Source organism: Oryctolagus cuniculus, chromosome 9 (assembly GCF_964237555.1).
Source record: "Oryctolagus cuniculus chromosome 9, mOryCun1.1, whole genome shotgun sequence".
NCBI lineage: Eukaryota > Metazoa > Chordata > Mammalia > Lagomorpha > Leporidae > Oryctolagus > Oryctolagus cuniculus.
In genome coordinates, this window is record NC_091440.1 from 82,062,098 (window position 1) to 82,084,610 (window position 22,513).

General features: G+C 44.3%; 1 protein-coding gene across 7 annotated transcripts in view; it reads right to left on the reverse strand.

Annotated features, from left to right (window-relative positions):
- The window catches only part of FRY (FRY microtubule binding protein), a 492,126-nt gene that overhangs the window by 52,669 nt on the left and 416,944 nt on the right, over window positions 1-22,513 (reverse strand). For all 7 annotated transcript variants that reach the window (XM_008273531.4, XM_070049049.1, XM_070049050.1 and 4 more), the window contains 9 exons: window positions 21,582-21,780; window positions 19,966-20,087; window positions 13,276-13,463; window positions 11,853-11,947; window positions 9,892-10,499; window positions 8,966-9,063; window positions 8,475-8,645; window positions 3,942-4,082; window positions 1,378-1,557 (listed from right to left, as the gene is read on the reverse strand). In XM_008273531.4, the coding sequence (XP_008271753.3) occupies window positions 1,378-1,557; window positions 3,942-4,082; window positions 8,475-8,645; window positions 8,966-9,063; window positions 9,892-10,499; window positions 11,853-11,947; window positions 13,276-13,463; window positions 19,966-20,087; window positions 21,582-21,780 (1,802 nt within the window). The remainder of the gene's footprint in view (window positions 1-1,377; window positions 1,558-3,941; window positions 4,083-8,474; window positions 8,646-8,965; window positions 9,064-9,891; window positions 10,500-11,852; window positions 11,948-13,275; window positions 13,464-19,965; window positions 20,088-21,581; window positions 21,781-22,513) is intronic.

Sequence of the window (22,513 nt, forward strand, 5' to 3'; positions counted from 1 at the left end):
AGAAACCAGCGGGTGACTCCACACCTGGCTCCTGATGCCCATCACCGTGGAGCGCTCCTGGGACTCTAGGGCGCGCAGCTTACTGGCTGCGTATTTTTGGCACCTCTTCTGAACACAGTAAAGTCAAATCTAAAAGTAAACATAGCTTTCCCTCCTAACAATTTAAAAGAAACAAAGTTAAAATGGTCAGGGGTTGAATTGAAACTTTAATATTATTTACAGACTAAATATAGATGTAGGTGTAACAATAGCAGCAAAATAGTATCTTATCCTGAATAGCAAAATGATAAAAGGTCAGTGAGTTCTGTTTTTATCAGGAAACTTAACCTGCATATAACCTATTTAAATAGTGCAAGATATACAGATCTGGCTTTTTTCTTAGTGAATTTACTCATTTAGCAAGGTTGGAAATATTCATCATTATTATTTATTAATGATCTAACATGCCCTAGACACTGTTATTAAGATGAATAGAATGCAGTTTGTGCTTTGGGGAGTTCATGGTCACAGGGTAGGAGAGAGACATGAAATCTAAGTTATTGCTAAGAGTGTAGTAATTAATCACAGACCAGCAGGAACATCAGACCATTTTACGTCCTATGTTTCCTGCCTCTCCTTCATCAAGGCAAGGATTTGGCTCATCTTGTTTAAAAAGCTGTGTGACCCAGGGAAAGCAGCAGCCGGTGAATCCTTTATTCCTGTGACTCTCAGGCATGGGCTGATCTGGTGTAGTGACAGGAGAAAAGCTGTGGCTGAAAAGCTGTGGCATGAGAATTGCCAGATTAAAGACTCAGTTAAAGTCAGGGCTTAACACTCTTAAGTTCATTCCATTTTTAAATATCTTTTAAACGATTATTTTATATAACTGAGGCTAGTTTCTATTTTAAAAGCTGCCATTTAACAGTGCAGTGAATATGACAATATGTTCTTTAAAAAGCAGAAAAGTTAATTTAGGCCTTAAAAATCTTTGACCTAAGTGGTTAAGACACCAATTGGAAAAAAAAAAAAAAGAAAAAAAAGATATCACTTGGGACACCCGTATCCACCCCTATCACAGCGCCTGGGTTTCATATCAGCTCCGCCCTCAATCCCAGCTTCCGGTTGATGCGCACCCTGGTGGCTCACTAGGTTGGGTCTCTGCCACCCACATGGGGGACTCGGATGGAGTTCTTGGCTTCCAGAGGAGGCCTGGCCTAGCCCTGGCTGTTGCAGGCATTTGGGGAGTAAACCAGCAAATGAGAGGGCTCTATCTCTTTCAGTCTCTCTCACACAAAAAAGGTGTAAAAATCAGTATTCCTTTCTACAGGCAATATTTTTGACCTCCGCCACTATAAATTCTTTCTAAAGTTCACAGACACAGTTATCACAGCCAAGTACCTCTGAAATGTCAAAGTGGAAGTCCAGGGTTTTTCCAGGTAATTCTTTAGAAGCGCTGGTCCACACTCGGTGGATTTCTATCTTCGAGAGGTCACTGTGCTGGTAGGAAGGCAACACGAGGCTGGCAGAGCGAGACACCACCAGCTTCAGGATGTTCAGAGCTTCTCGCCAGTGAACGGTCTGCAGGCGACAAAACGTTCCAGGGTGAATCCTACAGCTGACGCACGGCTACAGAAACTTCGTACTCACGGAGTTAACACAGTGCAGGAAATTCCAATATAAGTAAAAGGCAAATGACACAAAAAGACCATTGATGCCTACCATGAGCTGCATTTGGGAGACAAGAAAGAAAGGACCGATTTTGTCCCTATTCCAATAAGTACAAGTTTACAATGATGAGTGCAATGTTTGCTAAGTTTGAAAATAAATAAATAAATGCCTCCAATGAACACTATACAATTGACTGCTCACTGTTTTGCAAAGTTCTCCCTACCTCCAGTTTCCTGGTTTCCCTGACGCTTCTCCTGTGGCCCCGGCTCTTCCTGCTCCATGAGCTGCCTGGGTGTGTGGCTCTCTCTTTTCTTCTCACTTCGTATCTTGCTCATTATCTAGCCCAGGAATCTGAGAGGTGTTCTTAACTCTTCTTTTTACTGCCTTCCCGATAAGTGGTTCCCCGTGCTCCATTCCTGTTGGCCCTGGCTCAGCTGAGGCCTCTGCTGCCTTGCCTGGACTGTTTCATTGGCCTCTCGGGCTTCTATTTTCTGCTGCAGTGGCTCAGACCCAGGAATCTCTCAGAACGCCTCAGGCCATGCCACATTCCTGCCTAACCTGCGTCAAGGGCTCCCTCTGGTGGATGGAGTTGGAGGGGCACCTACACTCACCAAGCTGGCCTGCAGGGGTCATCCTCCCCAGGCGGCCACTGGAGTTCTCCAAACCAAGCAAGCTCTCAGCATCTGCCTCTACTTGTGCTGTGCCTGCATTCTGTACTGCTTTTCCTCAATTCCAACTATTCCTTTGACCGTTTCTTTCTGTCTCCCTGACAACCTCCATTTAGACTGGGGTTCGGGAGAGGTGCTTCTCCTATAAAACCATTGAACACAGATAAACCAACTTGATAAAAGGCATTGCTATTGTTTTTTCTTTGGGTTTTGGAGTAAAAGCACATGAAGTAAAACCCATTTCCTTCAAATTTCGCGAAGGGAGGTCTTGGCGTGGATATGAAATTAGCTACCATGCAAGGTGAGACATTAAGTGCCAGAGATGGCCCACAGAGCCTAAGAAACAGCCCAGTAAAACCATGAAACGATGCACACCATTAGTAGAAAGAAGGGAACTGGCCCTATGTCTCCTGTGAGGGAGATGAGGGGAGAAACTGTTAGTAATGTCTACCACATGGCTTAACTATTACTGGCACAAGGTCACTTGAAAAATAAAATGAGGCTTGGAAACACTTCTAGCATGAAAATAATTTCTGTAAGAAACGTGATTGGTAAAGGTGTAAAGTCTAAGATTTACACTGCATGCGTTTGCCAGGGAGCTTAGAGAAACCCCCACGCTTGCCCTTGAATGCTCCAAGTACACTCTGGAAAGCAAAGAGAGGAACAGACGGGATGCAGAGAAATGGGCGTCTGTGCTGTTGAACTTGTCCTTGCACTGCTCCCAGGGCTGCAGGCTCCCCTTCTCCGGTCTGTGGTCACAGGTTTCAGAATCACCTCCAAGCACTAGAGCTTTGCACATTTCTGATTTATTTCTATTGTACTTTTCCTGGTAGTCTCAAGGCCTGGCTGTGGAGAACCCCTGGGGGTGTCTGTGGCTGCTCACCCAGAGTCCTGCAGCAGGTTGCCTGCTTCAATAAACAAAAGCTCTGGATTTGGATCCCGGGGAGCCTGGGTTCACACACCAGCTCCACCCTTTATTAACTGAGAGCTTGGGGTCCCTCTGTTGTTTTCTCTTGCTTTTAACTTGAGAGATTTCTTTTATTATGAAATATTAAAATACACAAGAGAAATGGAGAAGGTAGTATAATAAACCCTTTGTATCCAGTTCCCACAGGTCTCCCATGTAGGTGTCAGGAACCCAACTACTTGAGCAAACAATGCTGGCTAACCAACGTCCATGAATCTCTCCTTTTGTCACTGTTTTTAATCTCCCCAAAGATTCTGTTTGTTCGCTGGGGTATTTTCAAGCGTATTCATGCAACTTCCCTAACCTTCTTTTTTTCAGCTCTAACGTGGTGATTTTTTAACATCTTCCCAACTCTTCCCATGTTGAGAAACCTGGCCTGGAACCTGGCACACATTTATACAACCCTCCTTTTTCTCCACGTGGGACACTAAAAATACAATCCGGGCTCTGCCCTCCCAGTCAGGTGTGGGTTCAGCCTGGCAGCCCCAGCAGGCAGAACTGCATCCCCTGAAGTTCAGGAATGTGCCAGGGCCTCTCCTTAGACCACTGCTCAGAGTGCGCCATGGCCACGAGGAACGCACGGGGGCCTGGTGCCCCCCACGCTCTGTAGCCAGGGACAGGCTACAGTCTTTCCGGGGTGAAGCTATCCAAATACTCACTTGCACGTATTTCTCAATCGTCTTGAGCACCTCCACGTTGAGCTGCTTGGCAGGAACAACGGACAGGTCCATGTAGCTGAGCAGGCTGTAGATCACCTGCAGGAGGGGCTGCTGCATGCTGGGGAGGCCCTTCTCCAGTAGCTGCGGAAGCCAAGAGCAGCGGGAGTCAGCCTGGCGCACACGGCCACGGGAGCCCTGCCAGCGCCAGCCCCTTTCCCACTGCACATTTCCTCAGTGGGAAAATGGATCCCAACTGCAGGGGAAGCCAAGGTGTTCTCAAGGGCCTGACTGCATGAATCAGTCCACACAATGACGTGTAAGAGAGGAAACCTCACGGAAAGCAGAGAGCACCACTGATTCTCACAAGGAATATGCTGGAATGTGTAATCGGTCAGCTGTACCACTGGCAAAGGTGAGCGATGAGCTCTCCCAACTGCTGGTTCTCTCCCCAGATGCCAGCAACAGCTGGGACTGGGCCGGCTGAAGCTGGGAGCTGCGAACTCAGTTCCCATGGGTCTCCCTGTGGGTGTCAGGAACCCAACTACTTGAGTGAACAATGCTGGCTAACCAGCGCCCACATTAGCAGCGAGCTGGACTCGGGAGCTGAAGCGGGCACCGTGATGTGGTATGCGGATATCTCACTGGTGTCTTAATTGTGCTGGCTAAACGTCCGCCCCCATGGCATTTTTTATAATGCTAAAAAAGGAATCATACACAAAGCAAAGCAAGGAAGCTCCACGGGCAATTTAAATTTTGAACACTAGGGAAATGCATGTAAAAGTTGATGGTAAATTATTTGATGAACTACTATATAGTTAATAGATTAACATTATTAATTATTATTTTTTTTTTTTATTTTTTTTTTATTTTTATTTTTGACAGGCAGAGTGGACAGTGAGAGAGAGAGACAGAGAGAAAGGTCTTCCTTTGCCGTTGGTTCACCCTCCAATGGCCGCCGCGGCCAGCGCGATGTGGCCGGCGCACCGCGCTGATCCGATGGCAGGAGCCAGGAGCCAGGTGCTTTTCCTGGTCTCCCATGGGGTGCAGGGCCCAAGCACCTGGGCCATCCTCCACTGCACTCCCGGGCCACAGCAGAGGGCTGGCCTGGAAGAGGGGCAACCGGGACAGAATCCGGCACCCCAACCGGGACTAGAACCCGGTGTGCCGGCGCCGCTAGGCGGAGGATTAGCCTAGTGAGCCGCGGCGCCGGCCAGATTAACATTATTAATTATTAATATTCATAGTAATACTTGGTGTTAATGTCAGATAATATTACATGGAAGATGATGGATATACAATTGCTTATATAACAGATATAATTGCTTATATAACCATATTGATGTGAATGTATTAGACATAAATGACATTGGAAGGAAATCCAAAAATATGTTGTGTTTCTTTCTAGATAATACAATTTTGGGTGATTTTCTTTCTCCTTTTAACAACTTTTTTGTGTCTTTCAAATTTTGTTATGAACCTATACTGCTTTTATAATCTGGAAAAAACCCGATATTGCCCAAAAGCAAATTAATGAGAAAATACATATAACAGATGACATGATAAAAGTTAACTATGCAAAATAAAAGATTGATAGAAATGATCCAACTAAGCACTGAAGTTCTACATCAAAATGGTCAGAGGAAATAACTGAATGGTTAATTCATGAAGAAATAAGTAATTACATAAATATACTCTATGGAAAAATGAAGATCTCCATTAGAAAGGAAATATTAGGGAAAATAATTTCAAAGTATTAATAAAACATATTAAACTAAAAAAGGAATAAATGGATGATAAAATTTATGGGAATATTTACATGGAAATATTTACATGGTGTAATATTATGTTTAGAAAATCCTTATAAAAATCAATTTCTTGAAAGTATAGAAGAACTAAATAATATATCCACATATGCATGTCCTTTGGATACTTTACCCTGTGAAGTGTAGAATCATTTGATATTGTTTGATATAATAATTTTGACAAAGTTACTTATTTGATAAAATGTCAAATGTGATTTGATAAAAGGTCTATATACCCAAATAATCTGTAATCGAAACATTTTTGACTAAAAGCAAAAGGGAGATGGTTAAGCAAACCACCACCATTAATGTCCATTAACCTGATAGGATTCTCAAGTGATTCAAAACCACACTGTGTGAGCTGTATCAACATGTGGAAGTACATACACCAAGTAAATAGTGAACAGAACAGGTTCCATGGCAGTACTGACACGCTACATAAAATCATCTGTATGTGCAAAGCTAAGACCTGAAAGAACACACGAGTCACTGAAGCTTTATGGTTGCTGATGCAAAGAAATGTCTTCTTGCTATCTCATACTTCAGCTTTTAAAAACAGGCAGCACCAGGGCCGCGCTGTGGCGTAGCAGGTGAAGCTGCTGCCTGCAGTGCTGCCATCCCATATGGGTGCCGGTTCAAGTCCCGGCTGCTCCACTGCTGATCCAGCTCTCTGCTATGGCCTGGGAAAGCAGTAGAAGACAGCCCAAGTCCTTGGGCCCCTGCACCCACGTGGGAGACCCAGAAAAACTCCTGGCTTCTGGCTTTGGATCAAGGCAGCTCCGGCTGTTGCGGCCAATTGGGGAGGGAACCAGTGGATGGAAGACTTTTCTCTCTCTCTCTCTCTGCCTCTTCTCTCTCTGTGTAACTCTGACTTTCAAGTAAAGTAAATAAATTCTTTTTTTTTTTTTTTTTTTTTGACAGACAGAGTTAGGCAGTGAGAGAGAGACAGAGAGAAAGGTCTTCCTTTCCATTGGTTCACCCCCCCAAATGGCCGCTACGGACAGCACGTTGCGCCGATCTGAAGCCAGGAGCCAGGTGCTTCCTTCTGGTCTTCCATGCGGATGCAGGGCCCAAGCACGTGGGCCATCCTCCACTGCACTTGGGCCATCCTCCACTGCACTTCCGGGGCACAGCAGAGAGCTGGACTGGAAGAGGAGCAACCAGGACAGAATCCGGCGCCCCAACTGGGACTAGAACCTGGGGTGCTGGTGCCGCAGGTGGAGGATTAGCCTAGTGAGTCACGGTGCCAGCCAGTAAATAAATCTTAAACACACACACACACACACACACACACACAGAAACAGGCATTGCCTGCCTTTGTAAGCAGGGCATTTGTAAAGGTTCTCTCAGTGCTACTTCTGGGTTGAGGTATCCACGTTCTGACCCAGTAACTCTTGAGGGAATTGGTATGATCAGATGATTGCTAAAAAAAGCACAAGGTGATACTTATGTTCTTTAAAATGCCAGCGATGCAATGTAGAAGGAGCAAATGAATCCTGGGCTGTTTATACTCTGAGTGCAATCACTTTTTGCAAGTCAAAAGCCTGCAGGGTCAATGATAACATTGTTAGAGGGGGTGTCTACTCTCTGTTAGGTAGATGCTTTTATTTTTGTGGAGCCTTTGAGAGAAAAGATGGCTGCTTTTATTAACCTATCTGGAATGTGGATTGGCAATATAACTTAAAAAAAAAAAAAAAAAAAAAAAAAAAAAAAAAAAAAAAAACCAGGATAGGTTGTCTTCATCTCTTTGGAGAAAATCCTAACAAGAGGATGAATGCATACTCCTGAGGAAAAGTTAACACTGAGCGTCTTAAACAAGTTAGCTGTTATCAATCAAAACTGCATGACCTTGTGTACTACTTGGAGACTGGGAATGCTAAATGGAATACATTTTATCGCTTGCCCAATATGCAGTATATTTTTAGCACCAATGGACATGGAAGTCACAGTCATGGTTTTGAACAATTGTGCTAGAATTACATTTGGACGATGACAAAGATTCCACTCTAGTTTAAAAAAGAAACATAAAAGGCAAAGGTTAAAAAGTTGATTTCAGAATGGATGCTGTTAATTAGTTCAGAGCAAGCAACCATGAAACCTGTAAAGTTGCAGTCACTCCTTTAATAAGATTTGGACACAGGGAATAATGAGGGTAAAATATTCTCCTCGCTACCACGCACCAACAGGTATGACTGCACTAATTATAAGTGGAAGCTTTGCAGGCAGCTGTGTCCAAGTTGAAAGGCTTGTTCTGCTGCTTTCAATTTAAGGCAAATTACTTAACCTGGCTAAGTCTTGATTCTTATTACACTGGCCTCTACATTCACAGGGTGCTGTGAGGATTAAGAGGATTCTGTTAGAGGTGGGCATTCCGCTGAGGGGTTTAGACGCCACTCAGGACACCCACATCCCATGCTGGAGTGTCGGGGTTCATGTCCCAGCTTTGCTCCTGAGTCCAGCTTCCTGCTAATGTGCATCGTGGGAGGCAGCTGATGGCTCAGGTCCTTGGGTTCCTGCCACCCATGTAGGAGACCTGGACTCAGATCCTGCCTCTTGACTTTGGCCCTGGCATTTGGGGAGTAGACTCTCTCTGTCTGTGTCTATTAGCTTCTGTGTTATTATATAACAGGCACTCAATAAATGAAACTTAAGAGTATATTATTAGTTCCATATACGTATGTCTTTACTCAAGGAAGCTATAATAGATTTTATCCCTCATTTAAAAGCTTACCTCTGCCAAGTAGGTGACCATATTCAAAGTAATGTCAGCATAGGCTTCATGAAGGTATCGGCAGACGACGCTGACCCATGTGGTACAGTCCCTTGTGTAGCTGTGTGTTTTATAGAGAGTCATAACATGTGCAAGATTTGAAAGTTTGGGGTTCTTTTCTTCTAAACAAACCTTTTAAGGTAAGAAAATCAGTTAGGGAAAAATTAGAGACAAAACAGAAGAAATATTAGCAATTTTGCTGTAAATTCTGGAAGTCTGGAAAGTAGATTGATGAACTTTTTAATGCACCTACAGAAGTGCTTAGCTTTAACATTTTCACAAATTATTTCCACCTATTTTTAAAATAATAAGTGAGCAAGACAGTTTGTATCAACCGCTCAGAGCTGTACAACGCTGGTGATGTCAGGCCTTCTCTGGGCCTGGAAGTGCTTGGCATTTGCCTTCCAGAAAGCCCGGGTGGATTTGTCTGAAAGTGGAACCCAAACGCATACCTGAGCAATCCTTTCGGCTACATCCTTACAGAACTGATTGGGGTTTTCAAAGTGCTGAATCAGCTGGGGCAGCAGACACAAGACATTCAGTGGAAACCCTGGATTAGAGAAGACACGATGAGATGGCTGAATGTAGTAGTTTCACTCGTGAATGGTGAAAAAGCATTTACAGGTTTTACTCTGAGCTGATACCCAAACAGTCTTTTGAATCAGCTTAAAATAATCTAACACAAATGCACAAATAAAAGTACAACCCCAATGACACCAGTTAGCAAGGAGGCACTGGAGTAGATTTAAGTAGATTTGTAGTTTTAAGACAGACTGGCCAGCACAGACTGAACCGAGCTTACCAAAAATATATTTTAAGATAACTTATGTGAGAAGATGTAGAGTTAGTGAACTCTTAGTTATGTAATTGAACTCTTTACAAATGAAGAATGGCTTGGTACCTCTGTGCTAAGTTCTGTACCATGACATAAATTCTAGGTCTTAAACCATGGTGTTAAAAATCTGGTCTGATTTCGCTTAATTCAAAACAGTCAGGAGCTAAGAGAATTTTTCAAGAGGAAAAAGATGACAAAGAAAAAGAAAAGGTTTTGGAGGTAAGAAGAAGAAAAAAGAGAGGTAGGGGAATGTCTGTTGAAGAGCAATGGAATGAGCAAACAGTGCCTGCAATCTGATCTGCAGAGGACAACAAAATCTCTAATCCTTTTCCATAATTTCTGCCTCTTTTATGCTCTTGCTCGGCAAAAACGTAATACAAAGGGTTACATTATGTAGAATAGTCAAAGAAAAAGCCAAACTATTCCCAAACAACCCTTCCTAAGCAGAATTGCTGAAAGCAGTCAGCCCAGATGATCTCATCAAGCTAACGATGATCACAGCAACCGCGAGAACTGCGAGAGAACGAATGACGTCGGCGTTACCAATGGCTTGGGATGAGTCCACCATGGAGACTTTGGACACGGGCGTCAGCAGACTGAAGAGCTGCAGGGTTAGGTCCGTGGTGGTGAGAGACGTGAAGCCTTTGAGCAGCAGCTGCTGCAGCCCTGAGAAGTCAGCCCACTTGAGCTGTGCCTGCAGCTTCTCGAGTTTCTCTCGGTTCTCGGCTTTGTCCAGCGGCATGTGTGCTAGCAGTCTATTCAGCAACCTTAAGGCCATGAGGTATTCAAACTCAAAGTCAGACTCCATCAGGGCTACAGTGACCCAGAAGATGGTGGCCAACAGGTTGGTTGGATGGTTCACGTGGGATGGGTCCGTGAGACTGTCCTTCAAGGAGGACGAGCTCCGGGTTTTTGAGGAGAGGCCTTGCTGGGTACAAGCTTGGATTCTGTCCAGCGTGGCACTTCGAGGTGGGTCGGAGGATCGGTCGACAACACCAAACTTCTTGGGCACAGAGAAGCTTCTCTGGTGTCGGCTGCGTTCTGCGGTTGTGGGGCTGCCACCGGCAGCTCCAGGGTTCACATTTAGTTGTCCTGTGCTCTTTCTGCTTGCTGTCAGTTTAGTGCTGGAGCTTAAATCTGGTGATGAAGAGCTGGGTATAAAAACAAGCAGGTTTAACAGGACAACAGTGTACTTGGGCGAAAAACCAGTATTTTCAAGCCCACTAAGAAACAACAAAGGGAAGCCATTCTTCAGGAATACTAATTTCAATTTCTTTTCCTTATTGGTAAAGCTACAGAAAACACAACAAGGTTAACTCTCACCAACAAAACAGAACCCTGTGTTGATTCTCACTTACTGAACCTCCAGCAGGGGTGGGGAACCTTTTTCTGCTAAGGATCACATGGATATTTACAACGTCATTCATGGCCATACAAAATGATCAACTTAAAAATCAGCCTGCTATGTTACTGAATTTCAAGTCCTGCCTGCAGTCGCCTCGGCAGGGCCAGACCGGATGATTTTGTAACCCTTAAACAGCCTGTGGGCTGGATGTTTCACACTGCTGCAAGAAAACAGGGGTTGGCCTTAAAATTTGATTGATCCTGCATTTAGTGTTTGTTTGAATTTGGGTTAAGAGTAATCATGAAATACAATGTACCTGATAGTTGCAAACTTAAACATTCTGTTGATTGACTGATATGAGGGCAGGAATGAAAATTGTTATCTGGAAAGGAGTTAGTAAAGCAAAGGAATTCTTTTTTTGACCTTATAAAAATGAAAATGATTTCTGTCTGTGATGAAAAGATAAAACTCTATCACTATTTTTGCCATTTTTTTTTACTGATTTAGATAATCTGTAGGTTCTCATAAATACGTATGATATTAGAAATCATACCAAGATTATCCATGAAAAAAATGCTCAACTTAAAAATGAAACAAGGCCCAGTGGGGTATAAAATAACATTACTGACTCAATGTCAAGCAGGATGAGCTCAATCACACAAAGAAAATATGGGATAATGGATGAATTCAAATCTGCTATCAAACTTTAGCAGGAGAAAACAAAAATATTGCAAGGTAGGAGTTCTTAAGTAAAGTCAACCTTTATTCCAACTATTTTTATAATAATGTTTTAGATGAGCATGATATATATTTATTTAAAAATGATATCTGTTTACCAATAAATATGATTATATAACATTTGAAAAATACCCAGACTTAAAAATAGAAAATTCATTAATATTTGTATCAGAGATAACATTTGGTATCTGTTTTTCTGATGTTTTAGAGTACTTATATCCTGTGTCAATCTGTGTGTGTGTGTGTGTGTGTGTGTTTTATTTTTGTTTTGTTCTTTAAGAAAATAGCATATATACTTTTCAGGCCACAAATAAGTTTCAAAAACTAGATTTGTTCTTTAAACTTTGCCCAAAGTCTAGGACAGCCCACATATTCATTTACAGTCTATTTAATTCCAAAATGTCATTAAAATGATTCTCACCGAGATAATACAGTTAAGAGATCACTGTTCTTCAAGCAGTCAGACAAATTGTCCACAGCAGCTTCCAAAGTAAGGAGTGCTTCCATTACATAACCCTGCCAAACATGCAAAGATAACATTTTGTGCAGTTCCTGCCACTGTGAACTTCCTGAAGATAAATTTAACAATGCAAACTTACTCCAATAATTAATATCACTGAAAGCAAGACAACCATTGCTGCTTTAATTTATGAGCCTAAACACAAATATTAAGGGCCACTTAGGAAATTCAGTTGGCTTAGGGATCAGCAGATACTCATAAAGATTTACTTCCCTAGGTCTTCTCAGGGATAGACTTTTTTGTTTGTTTTTATTTAAGATTGATTGTATTTATTTGAAAGGCAGAGTTACAGAGAAGAGAGGGGAAGAGATCTCTCATCACAGGTTCACTCCCCAAATGGCTGGGGCTGGGCCAGGCCAAAGCTAGGAGGCTGGAGCTCCATCTGGGTCTGCCACATGGGAGGCCAGGACTCCAGCACATAGGCCATCATCTATTCTTCTCCCAGGTACATTAGCAGGGAGCTGGATTGGAAGTGAAGCAGCCAGGATTCGAACCAGCACTCATATGGAATGGGATGTGACAGGCGGTGGCTTAACCTACGGTGCCACAACTCTGCCCAGAGGTGGAAATCTTACAGGGAGGAGTTAACTGTGGCCCCTGCTGGGTGAGAAGATGGACGTTTGAGATACAGAACTGCAATGTCTGAAGACCAGAGACTGAGAGGTGGGGTAGGGAGAGCTGTGCCTCCCTGAGGTCTCAGACAGCACTTGTGATGATCAGGAGAAAACGGAGGCAGAGTCTGCAGGCATGCAGGCTTCCCGAGATGCAGGAACTTTTCTGATGGAAAAGAAAGGCTTGACTTGAGCTTCAGGGTTTGTAATGCCCTTGGCTTCCAACCTGCAAGCTGCCCAGGCTTGCTGTGGCACTCACTCTCATTTCCTTTTTTAGATCTTGCCAGCCTAATGAAGGCTAAGCTTAAAGGAGGGCAGTGTTTTGCACTGATAGGATGGAGACCCCTGCTCTTGGGTGGCAAGACTGTTTAACCGCATCCTAGGTTGTGGCAAAAACAATACAAAATTAAACTCTCTTCCCCCATCCCTCAACATATACACCTGTGAAATAAAACCAACAGCAGCTACAAGAAAGGGGCCACCAAGCGATTTCATTATTGGCTGGCATCAGAGAGGTACCACCCCCTGCATTTCTAGAACAATGTTCACCTTGGGGTAGTTTGGTCAATCTAAAAATCAACCTAATTTTTTAAAAAAATGTTCCAAATGGCTGGAATAGTTGGTCAAAGAGGGCTCAGAAGGTGGTAGTCATAACTCCTTCACTGTGATGAGCCAGCTCCCGCTGCACGACCTCAGTGGTCTTCTGTCCTTACCTGAATCTCATCTCCATGCTCTCCAATCACCTCCACCAACCTCGAGAGAACATCGGACAAGGCATGCGCCGACAGAGGCTGCTTCAGGGCCCGGAATATCTGGAAGGATCGGCCAGCATAGTGCCTGGAGGAGCTTGCAAGCGCCGTCTGCAGGGCAACCTCGCTCAGGTGTTGCTCCAGGTGGAAACCTAGGCCAGAAGAACCAGAGTTGGTTGGTCTCCACCCTGCACCTTCAGGCATCACAGTCACCTGTGGGTTTAAACAGCTACTCATTAAAAATAAACACAGGGGCTCGTGTTGTGGGCAGCAGGTTAAGCTCCCACTTGGATGCCTGCATCCCATATTGGGGTGCTGATCTGAGATCCTGCCACTCAGCTTCAGAGACAGCTTCCTGCTGCTGTATCCGGGGAAGCAGCAGATGTTGGCCCAAGTACTTGAGCTCCTGCCACCCAAGTAGGAGACCTGGATGGAGTTCTGGGGTCTGGGTTTTGGCCTGGTCTAGCCCTGTTAGTTGGATGCACTATGGGAATAAACCAACAGATAGAAGATAAGCCTACCTGGGGCTAGCGCTGTGGTGCAGCAGGTTAATGCCCTGGCCTGAAGCACCAGCATCCCATATGGGCACCAGTTCAAGTCCTGGCTGCTCCACTTCCAATCCAGCTCTCTGCTGTGGCCTGGGAAAGCAGCAGAAGATGGCCCAAGTCCTTGGACCCCTGCACCCTTGTGGAAGACCAGGAGGAAGCTTCTGGTTCCTGGCTTTGGATCGGTGCAACTCTGGCCGTTGTGGCCAATTGGGGAGTAAACCAGCGGATGGAAGGCCTCTCTCTCTCTCTCTCTCTGCCTCTCCTCTCTCTGTGTAACTCTTTCAAATGAATAAATAAATATTTATATATAAGAAAGAAAATATGCCTCTCTCTGTCACTCCACCTTTCATGCAGATGGAAATAAATAAACATTAAAAAAATGCTCAAATCTTGAATAAATCTTATGGAGGCATACTGTAGTATAAAAAATAAATAAGCAGAGACCATGGGACAAGAGGGCCTTGGTTTTGAATTGGGGCTTTGTGACTCTGGGAAACAGATGTATTCTCTATAAGCCTATTTTCTAACCTTTCATTTGTAGACAGCAGCATCTGTTGGGGCCGGCATGTGGCACAGCAGGTAAAACCACCCTCTGCAACGCCAGCATCCCATAGGGGGGCCAGTTTGTGTGCCAGTTGCTTCACTTCTGATCCAGCTTCCTGCTAATGGCTTGGGAAAAGTGGTGGAAGATGGCCCAAGTTCTTGGGCCCCTGTCACCCACGTGGAATACCAAGATGAAGCTCTTGGTCCTGGCTTTGGCCTGGACCAACCCTGGAAGTTGCAGCCATTTGGAGAATGAACCAGTGGATGGAAGACCTATCTTCCACTCTCTCTGTAGCTCTAATTTTCAAGTAAATAAATAAATCCTTTTAAAAACAGAAAAATAGCATCTATCTCATAGGCTAATTGTGAAAATTAAACCATTTATAAGTACCTAATATAATGTCTGACACACACTTGTGTAACCAAATGTATTATTATTTATTACTTCTATTTTTCTATATCATTCTGTACTTTCAAAAGTTTGTATTTATTTTCATGTTATTTGATTGGTAGACAGAAATCATCCATTCACTGGTTCACTCTCTAAATGCCTGCAGCAGCTAGGGGCTGGGCTAGTCCAAATCCAGGACCAGGAACTCCATCTGTGTCTTCTGCATGGGTGGCACAGACACAAGTGCTTGAACAATCTGCTGCAGCTTAGAGTGTGTATTAGCAGGAAACTAGTGTGGGGAGCAACCCGGACTGGACTGAGTTACTGGAATTAAGGCTTATTCTATGCATCTGCTCTCCCACAATATGGCGCTGAGAAGGGAGTAACAGCTTCTACGCAGCTGCCTCCAGTTCAACCAAGAAACTATAGGACCTGCTCCTGATTGGAGGAGAGCAGCGTACTCGGCGTGTGGGTAGCAGAGTTGGGATCGGTGGAAGAGGACTATAAAGGAGGAGAGAGACAACATGCACGAGGAACATCTAAGGGGAACACCTGTGCAGCCCCCGAGAGAGCCGGCCGGCGGTGTGCCGCTCCCCCGCGGAAGTGGGGAATGTGGCAGGGGGAACCGCCCTTCCACGGAGGTGGAAGGGACAGTAGCCAACCCGGGAAGAACCAGCAGCAAACCCGGGGAGGGCCGAGCAGACGAAAGAACAGCGCAGGGTCCTGTGTCGTTCCTCCACGAAGACGGGGAGCGACAACTAGATCAGAGGCAGGAGAGCAGGGCCTCAAACCATGTACTCTAATACGGAATACCAACGTCCCAAGTGGTGATTTAACCACTGCACCAAGTGCTGCCCTGTACGACTTTTTACATAGAATACATTCGCTCCTTTTTCCATGGGAGTTTGTTAGAGTTTAGAGGAAAGCTGTTAGTGGATCCAGGCAATTGCTAACACAAGTATGACCTGTGCCAAAGTTGCAGCTCTTTGAAACAGGCTATAAATATGCAGATATTGAGATGTAGACGCTGCAAAGATGGCAGCTGTAATTTAAAACTTTTTTTCACATCATCAGAAAACCATTTGCGAAGGTTGAAATGAAAATCTAAGTTGCTGGTGTTGTGGCATAGCAGGTTGAGCTGCTGTTTCTGACACCAGCAACCCTCACTGGGGTGACGGGTTGAATGCCAGCTGTTCCACTTCTGATCCAGCTCCCTGCCAATGCACTTGGGAAAGCAGTGGAATATGGCCTAAATTCTTGGGCCCTGCCACCCATGTGGGAGACCTGGATAATTTGGCTTGGCCAACCCCTGGCTATTGCAGCGGTTTGGGGAGCGAACCAGAGGATGGAGGATCTCTTTATCTCTCCATTTCTTCCTCTCTTTCATTCTGTCTTTCAAATAAATAACCCAAATCTTAAAAAAAGAAAATGTAAGATAAACCTCATGACTGAATTCTTGGCCATTAAACTGATTACTTGCCATGCCTTTCAGCAAGGAGAAACTCAAACCACAAGGGATAAAGGACCCAGTGAAACCACAACCTGGGGGCCTCTGAGTCACACTTGGATGTCACAGGAAAGCGGACCCCCGGGCTATTGCATGACATTGGCTTCCTGGCCCTCAAGACAGATTACAGTATAAGAAAATTATCCTGGGGCCGGCGCAGTGTCATAGTTGGTAAGGGCGCCACCTACAGTGCCGGCATCCCATGTGGGCCCCAGTTCAAGTCCTGGCTGCTCCACTTCTGATTCAGCTCTCAGCTATGGCCTGGGAAAGCAGTAGAAGATGGCCCAAGTCCTTGGGACTGCACACCCCTGTGGGAGACCCAGAAGAAGGTCATGGCTGCTGGCTTTGGATCAGCCCAGTGGCCACTTTGGGAGTGAACCAGCGGATGGAAGACCTCTCTCTCTCTCTCTCTGCCTCTGCCTTTCAAATCAATCAATCAAATTAAATTGTCCTGCAGAGCACACAGAGGGTCCTGCAAAAGGGCTTTGGACATCTTCAGAGGGTTACATACAGCACTGAACCTATATAAGCAGTTCACAACTTAGGAATGGACCATGTTTCAAAAAGGGTTTCACATCTTTGTTTTTCAAGACATATTTTCGTACTTAACTCTTTTTATATGAGGAGTGAGGCCTCTAGCAATGAGCAAAAGCTGGTTTAAACTGTAATGAACACCAAACCAAGGCAAAAACTCTACAGAACCACACCAGGCACTGTGACAATGTTCTCTGGCAAAAGAAGAAGTTTTCCTTTCCTTCCAGCTACACTGAATCTCTATCTCCCAGACTTCCTTGCATTTAGGTGTGACCATGGACCTCATTTCTGGCCAGCGGATGCAGGGAGAAGCACTGGACAACCCACTGAGCTGGGCGTATGGACTCATCCCCGGTAGCCCCCCACTCATGCTCACCTCCACTTGCTGGCTGGAGGAGGGCTTTTATGGCCTCTGAGCTCAGAGGGTTACATGACGTCAGGCTGGAGGGTCCCTGAAACACTGCATGAAGGTCACCTGCCAATCACCTCGCTCCCCTGTTACACAGTCCAGGAATACCCTGAGCTCTGGGGGCTGTTTGTCACAGCTGCTATGCTACCGTGAGGAACACAGTTTCCAGGAGCACACTGTGGCATGCAGTGGAAACAGGCAGAAAGCGGTTGTACAAGGAGAGCCCATGGTTAAAAATAGCTTGATCAAGGTGCCAAATGCTTAAACCTTAGGCAGCCTGAACTACCTGAGAATTCAGTATAAGACATTCACACATCTTCATACAATTAAGGTTTTAGAGAAATAAATGCTTCACCTACAAACAGTATTTTATCTTTGGGCTATGTTCAATTTGACTTTTGAGGTTCTAACATTTCAAACAAATTCCAAAGGGGAGATTAAACGGCAATCCTATTCCTTATTTCAGTTTGTCAGCATTTTTTGTTTTTAAATAGGTATTCTATGGTACTACAAAGAGATGTGGGCTAATCTGGAACGCTTCAATCTGCAAAATGTGCCGACTGTCAAGAGCGGCCGGGAAAGCCAGCAAACTACATTCAGTATTGCCAACGTGGTGTGAAAAAAATCTGTAGAGAGAGTTTTTACATCATGCTGAGGAACGAAGTTTAAACTTCACACACGAATCAGCCCAGGCCAAGCTGGATCTGAAAGGAATGAGGCTGAGGATAAACAGTTAAAAAATATGATGCTATCTATGATGGTTAAAACAGCACTCATTCTGTGTCAGGATACTGAATGGTCATTTGCACAGGAATTGCTAGCAAACGCTTTTAAAGCTAAGCATGCTTTATCACCAAACTTTTTTTTTAAAAAGAACAGCTTGACCATTTCAACTCCATATTTAACCACGCTGAACATTTAAAAAAAATGTTTGTTTATTTTCATCTATTGGAAAGGCACAGGGAGACAGAGAGAGAGAGAGGGAGTGAGAGAGGGAGAGAGAGAGAGAGAAAGGAAGAGAGAGAGGTTGATTTTCCATACACTGGTTTGCTCCACCACAATGTCTACAACATTCAAGGCTGGACCAGGCCAAAGCCTGGAGCCCAGAATCCATCTGGGTCTCTCACGTGGATGGCATGGACCCAAGCTCTGCACCCTCACCCACTGCCTCCCAGGTGTGTTATCAGGAAGTTGAGTTGAGCTCGGAGTAGCTGTGACTGAATGGCTATTCTGATTAGATGTGGGATTCCCAACTGGCGGCTTGACCCATCGCTCTGCAACACTCACCCTTCGCCGCTTTTTACAGGTAAGTCAGTGAGATTTATTTCTCATGGCCTTATTTAAACAAAATTGGCTCAGGCACAGTTTAACAAGGAGAACAAGCGAGCTTGGGAGGTTATTTGATAAAGCACAATGCAAACACACATGTGCTAATGGTCACTCAGGCAGTATCTGAAATGAGCTTTTCTGCATATAACTTAAAATTTACAATAGCCATTTCTAAGCATACAGTTCAGTAATATTTAAATGTATTCAGCATCATAGTGCAGCTAATTTTCAGAGCTTTTTCATCTTCTCAAGCTTCACACCCGTTAAACAATTCCTCAGTGGCCCCATAATTCAGACCCTGCAGCTACCATTCTAATTTCTGTCTCAGTGAATTTGACTGTTCTTGGTAGCTCCTATACGTGAAATCATCCATTCGTCTGTTTGCTGCTGGTGCATTACTTGGCCTGATAGCCTCAAGATTCATCTGTGCTGTAGCGTGTAGCAGAATTCCCTTCCTTTTTAAGGCTGAGTAGAATCGCACTGTGGGCGTACACCGCATCCCTCCACTGGTGGGTGTGTCGATTGCCTCCACCTTTTTGGCACTTGTGAATGATGCTGCAGAGAACAGGGGTGCACACGTATCTCTTCATGTCTCTGCTTTCCACTTCAGGATATATAACCCAAAGTAGAACTGCTGGATCATATGGTAATTCTATTGTCAGTTTTCTCAGGGAATACCATACTGTTTTCCAAAGCAGCCCCATCTTAATTCCCACCAACGATGCACAAACATTTTCTCCCCATCCTCAGCAACACTTGCAGCTTTTCAATACTTTGTCCATTCGAGGAATCAAGTAAAAGGTAACACACGGGGAAATGGCTGCTGACACACTGGAAGTTCTCATTGAATATCAGTCCTTCTCACTCTTACTATGTATCCCTCCTCCCTGCCTGTCACCCATCCTTTTCTTCCTCATTAGGTCTCTCCCAGCTGTGTGGTTCTGAGGTCACACCCTACTGTGAGTCTTGCTAGTGCAGTGAGGGTCTTGACTCCCAGCCAAACCACACAACCTTGATTTTTTTCACAGGAGACTCTTGGCCTCTTTCTGGATGCCTTTGCCCCTTGCTGTGCCCATCACAATGAATGACATTGAAGTTCTTCACGTTCCCTCCACCTTGCCTCCGCTTGACCCTGGATGGGCCATCCAGACACACTGCTCCTTTAGGGCCTGGTGCCTCCTGGTTTTATGCCTGGCAATGAGCTTTAACATATGAATTTGTGCCAAGAGTTGCCGAGAGCTTTAACCTCCTCTCCACACCCCCTCATATGAATACGTGCCAGGAGATGCCAAGAGTTAGGACCACATATATAACATTTCTAGTCCTAAAGGGAGAGCGAGCTCCATTACAGAGAAATGGTGAACGAGGGATTTGGACCAACAGGATGAGGTACCTGATTTGGAATCTTTAAATACAGACACAACATGACGTAGAAAATTAGTGAGCTGTTCAGCACTCTTTGAATTTTGATTTTTGGGAGTGATGTCTTCATGGCACCAAAGCGGACCAAATGCCCTAAACAAAACATACAAAATGTCATCAAGAAAACTTAATTTCACTTTTAAAAATCATACATGCAGTTCTAATGCAAAAGGTACAATATATTTTTAAAATTTTTTAATAATTAGTTTGGGACTATATTTTTGTCTTATGAAACTTACCAGCATATTCAAAACATATCTGGCTAAATATATGGGTGCATTTTTTTTTAGGTTTTTAAATTACATGTAGTTATAAAATTAAAACCTCCCAATTCACCAGAATAGTGCTTGCCATACTGTAGTTGTTACATACTTGTTAAACAAAATGATATACAATGTTAAATGAAATATAGATTTAGACGCAGATTCAATTTTCACATCTTAGCATTTGTAGAGATAAGGCTTCGGAGCAGGATCAGATCATCAAGTTGCCAGACACTGCGGAAGCACACTGAAGACAGAGCCTCTGCCATCCGCTTGGCTTTCAACAGTAAGAATGAGGTGCAGTCAAGCGAGAGAATTTCAGGGAACTGAATTTCCCGACACATGAAGCAGACAGTGAGTGGTGACAACTGTCTTTCCTCTCCACAAACCATTCAGGTCCCGGAAGCACCCCGCGTGTGCTCACACACCGTGTGGAGGGCCCAGCAGCCTCCTTCCTAAGCTTCCCACATCTTAAATCCCATATTAAGCTGAGAGGTGCATAGCATAACCTGAATCACTAAGTGAGAAAAGGCAAATGCTCTTGCCCCAGTGTTTGCAATAATTGATGCATCCGCTGAAGAAAGAAAAATCTTGTGAGATAAGAGATAAAACATATAAACAGACTACGTTTGCAGACAGTAATTCACTGAGCAAGGAGAGCATGCCCCTGAGCCATAGGAAGCAAGGCCTTTACACAAATACTACATTTTTGGATGCTAGAAACTTTGAAGGCTTCTGAGCTGAATTGTTAATTAGAAGATCTGGAAAAAAACAACAACAACAACAAACAAACAAACAAAAAACAAAAAGAAAGGAAGAAACCAGGACAGCTTGCTAGCATTTTTCCTGGATTTTGATTGATCAGCTTGAGTCCTTTCCTATCATGCTTCCTATTGTTTCTGATTTCTGCCTTCCAGTCACAAAGGACTCTTTGGACCACATGAGCAGACAACAGTCCCCTCAGCAGCTGCTCCTGGGTCGACTGTGGCTAATATCCTTGGTTTCCAGAGCGCCAGTCTTTGCCAAGTCTTGGAACTCCCAGCTCCAGGCAGCTCCTCTAGACAGTTAAAGTCACGCTCACCACGGGGTGCTCCCAGCTCCTGTCTCCATCTGCTGCAGTGTAATTACACCTGCAATCTCCCCATCCATCAACTGCCGTATCAGTGGGAGCCGAGACAACCTTCATGGATGCAATTTAGACAAGGAAACAGGACTTGGGTAGCGTTCCAGGGTCACTTTTCCATCTGGGTGGTTTGGAGTGTTGACACTCTTCCTAAAGACCCACAAGAAAATGGCAGCACGCCTTGGCCCAAGCCCGTGTTACCTGGTTGTCAGAAACTCAATGAGTTTGTTTGCTTTCTCGTCCGTCTCAGCAGCCGCGTCCACGTCTTCCACCTCTTGTGTCATCTGTGGGAGGTTCCCACTGCTGCCTCCCAGGCTGATGCTGGAGGAGGTGGAGCTGGAGCTGAGCCCTGAGTCTGGCACTGGGGAGGACTGATCCTCTCTCAGGAAGTCAAGGCCACCTGGTGGGAGAAAGGCTGTGTGTTAGGCAGGCTGACTGTCCGCATGCTTAACGAAGGTAAAGAGGGGCAAACACAAGTATGCGGTTATGGACATTTGGGGCAGAAAACATCTGATTTGGGCAATGGCTATCATTAAGTGAGATTGGAAAGCTTTTCTTCACAAAACCACTTGTGCTACTGTAGAAACTAGCATGTGTCTGGGAACAAAGGGTGATCTGCTGCTTTCTACTCCGATGTTTTAGTTGATGATTTCTGTGAAAGAAAGCAATATGTGTGTTTGCACGGGTGCATAGGCCATCCCAAGGAACAGTTCAACAACTGATTACTTGTAAATGAACATGATTCATGCTTTTTGAGGCTAACAGTCACTTAATGCCTGATGAATAGGTCATACTTAGTGTTTTTGAGTAAGCTTTCCTAGAAACTTAATACGTTAAGTTATACGTATATTAATATGTTTTAATAAAGCATGTTGCATGATATTAAAAAATATAGTACAAAGGGACTTCAAAAAGTTCAAGGAAAATTTGATTTGAAAGATCAGTATTTTGGTGCAAAAATTGAAATCCATGAACTTTTTGAAGATCTCTTATATATACAAATATTATGTTTTTTCCCCACTCCATTTGTGATTAACATTTCATATCTCTGGCTAGGATGTGGATATGAAAATGTACACATGTGACCACTGCTTTTCCTTTAATTACTAATCATTAAAAGTTACACAGTCCTG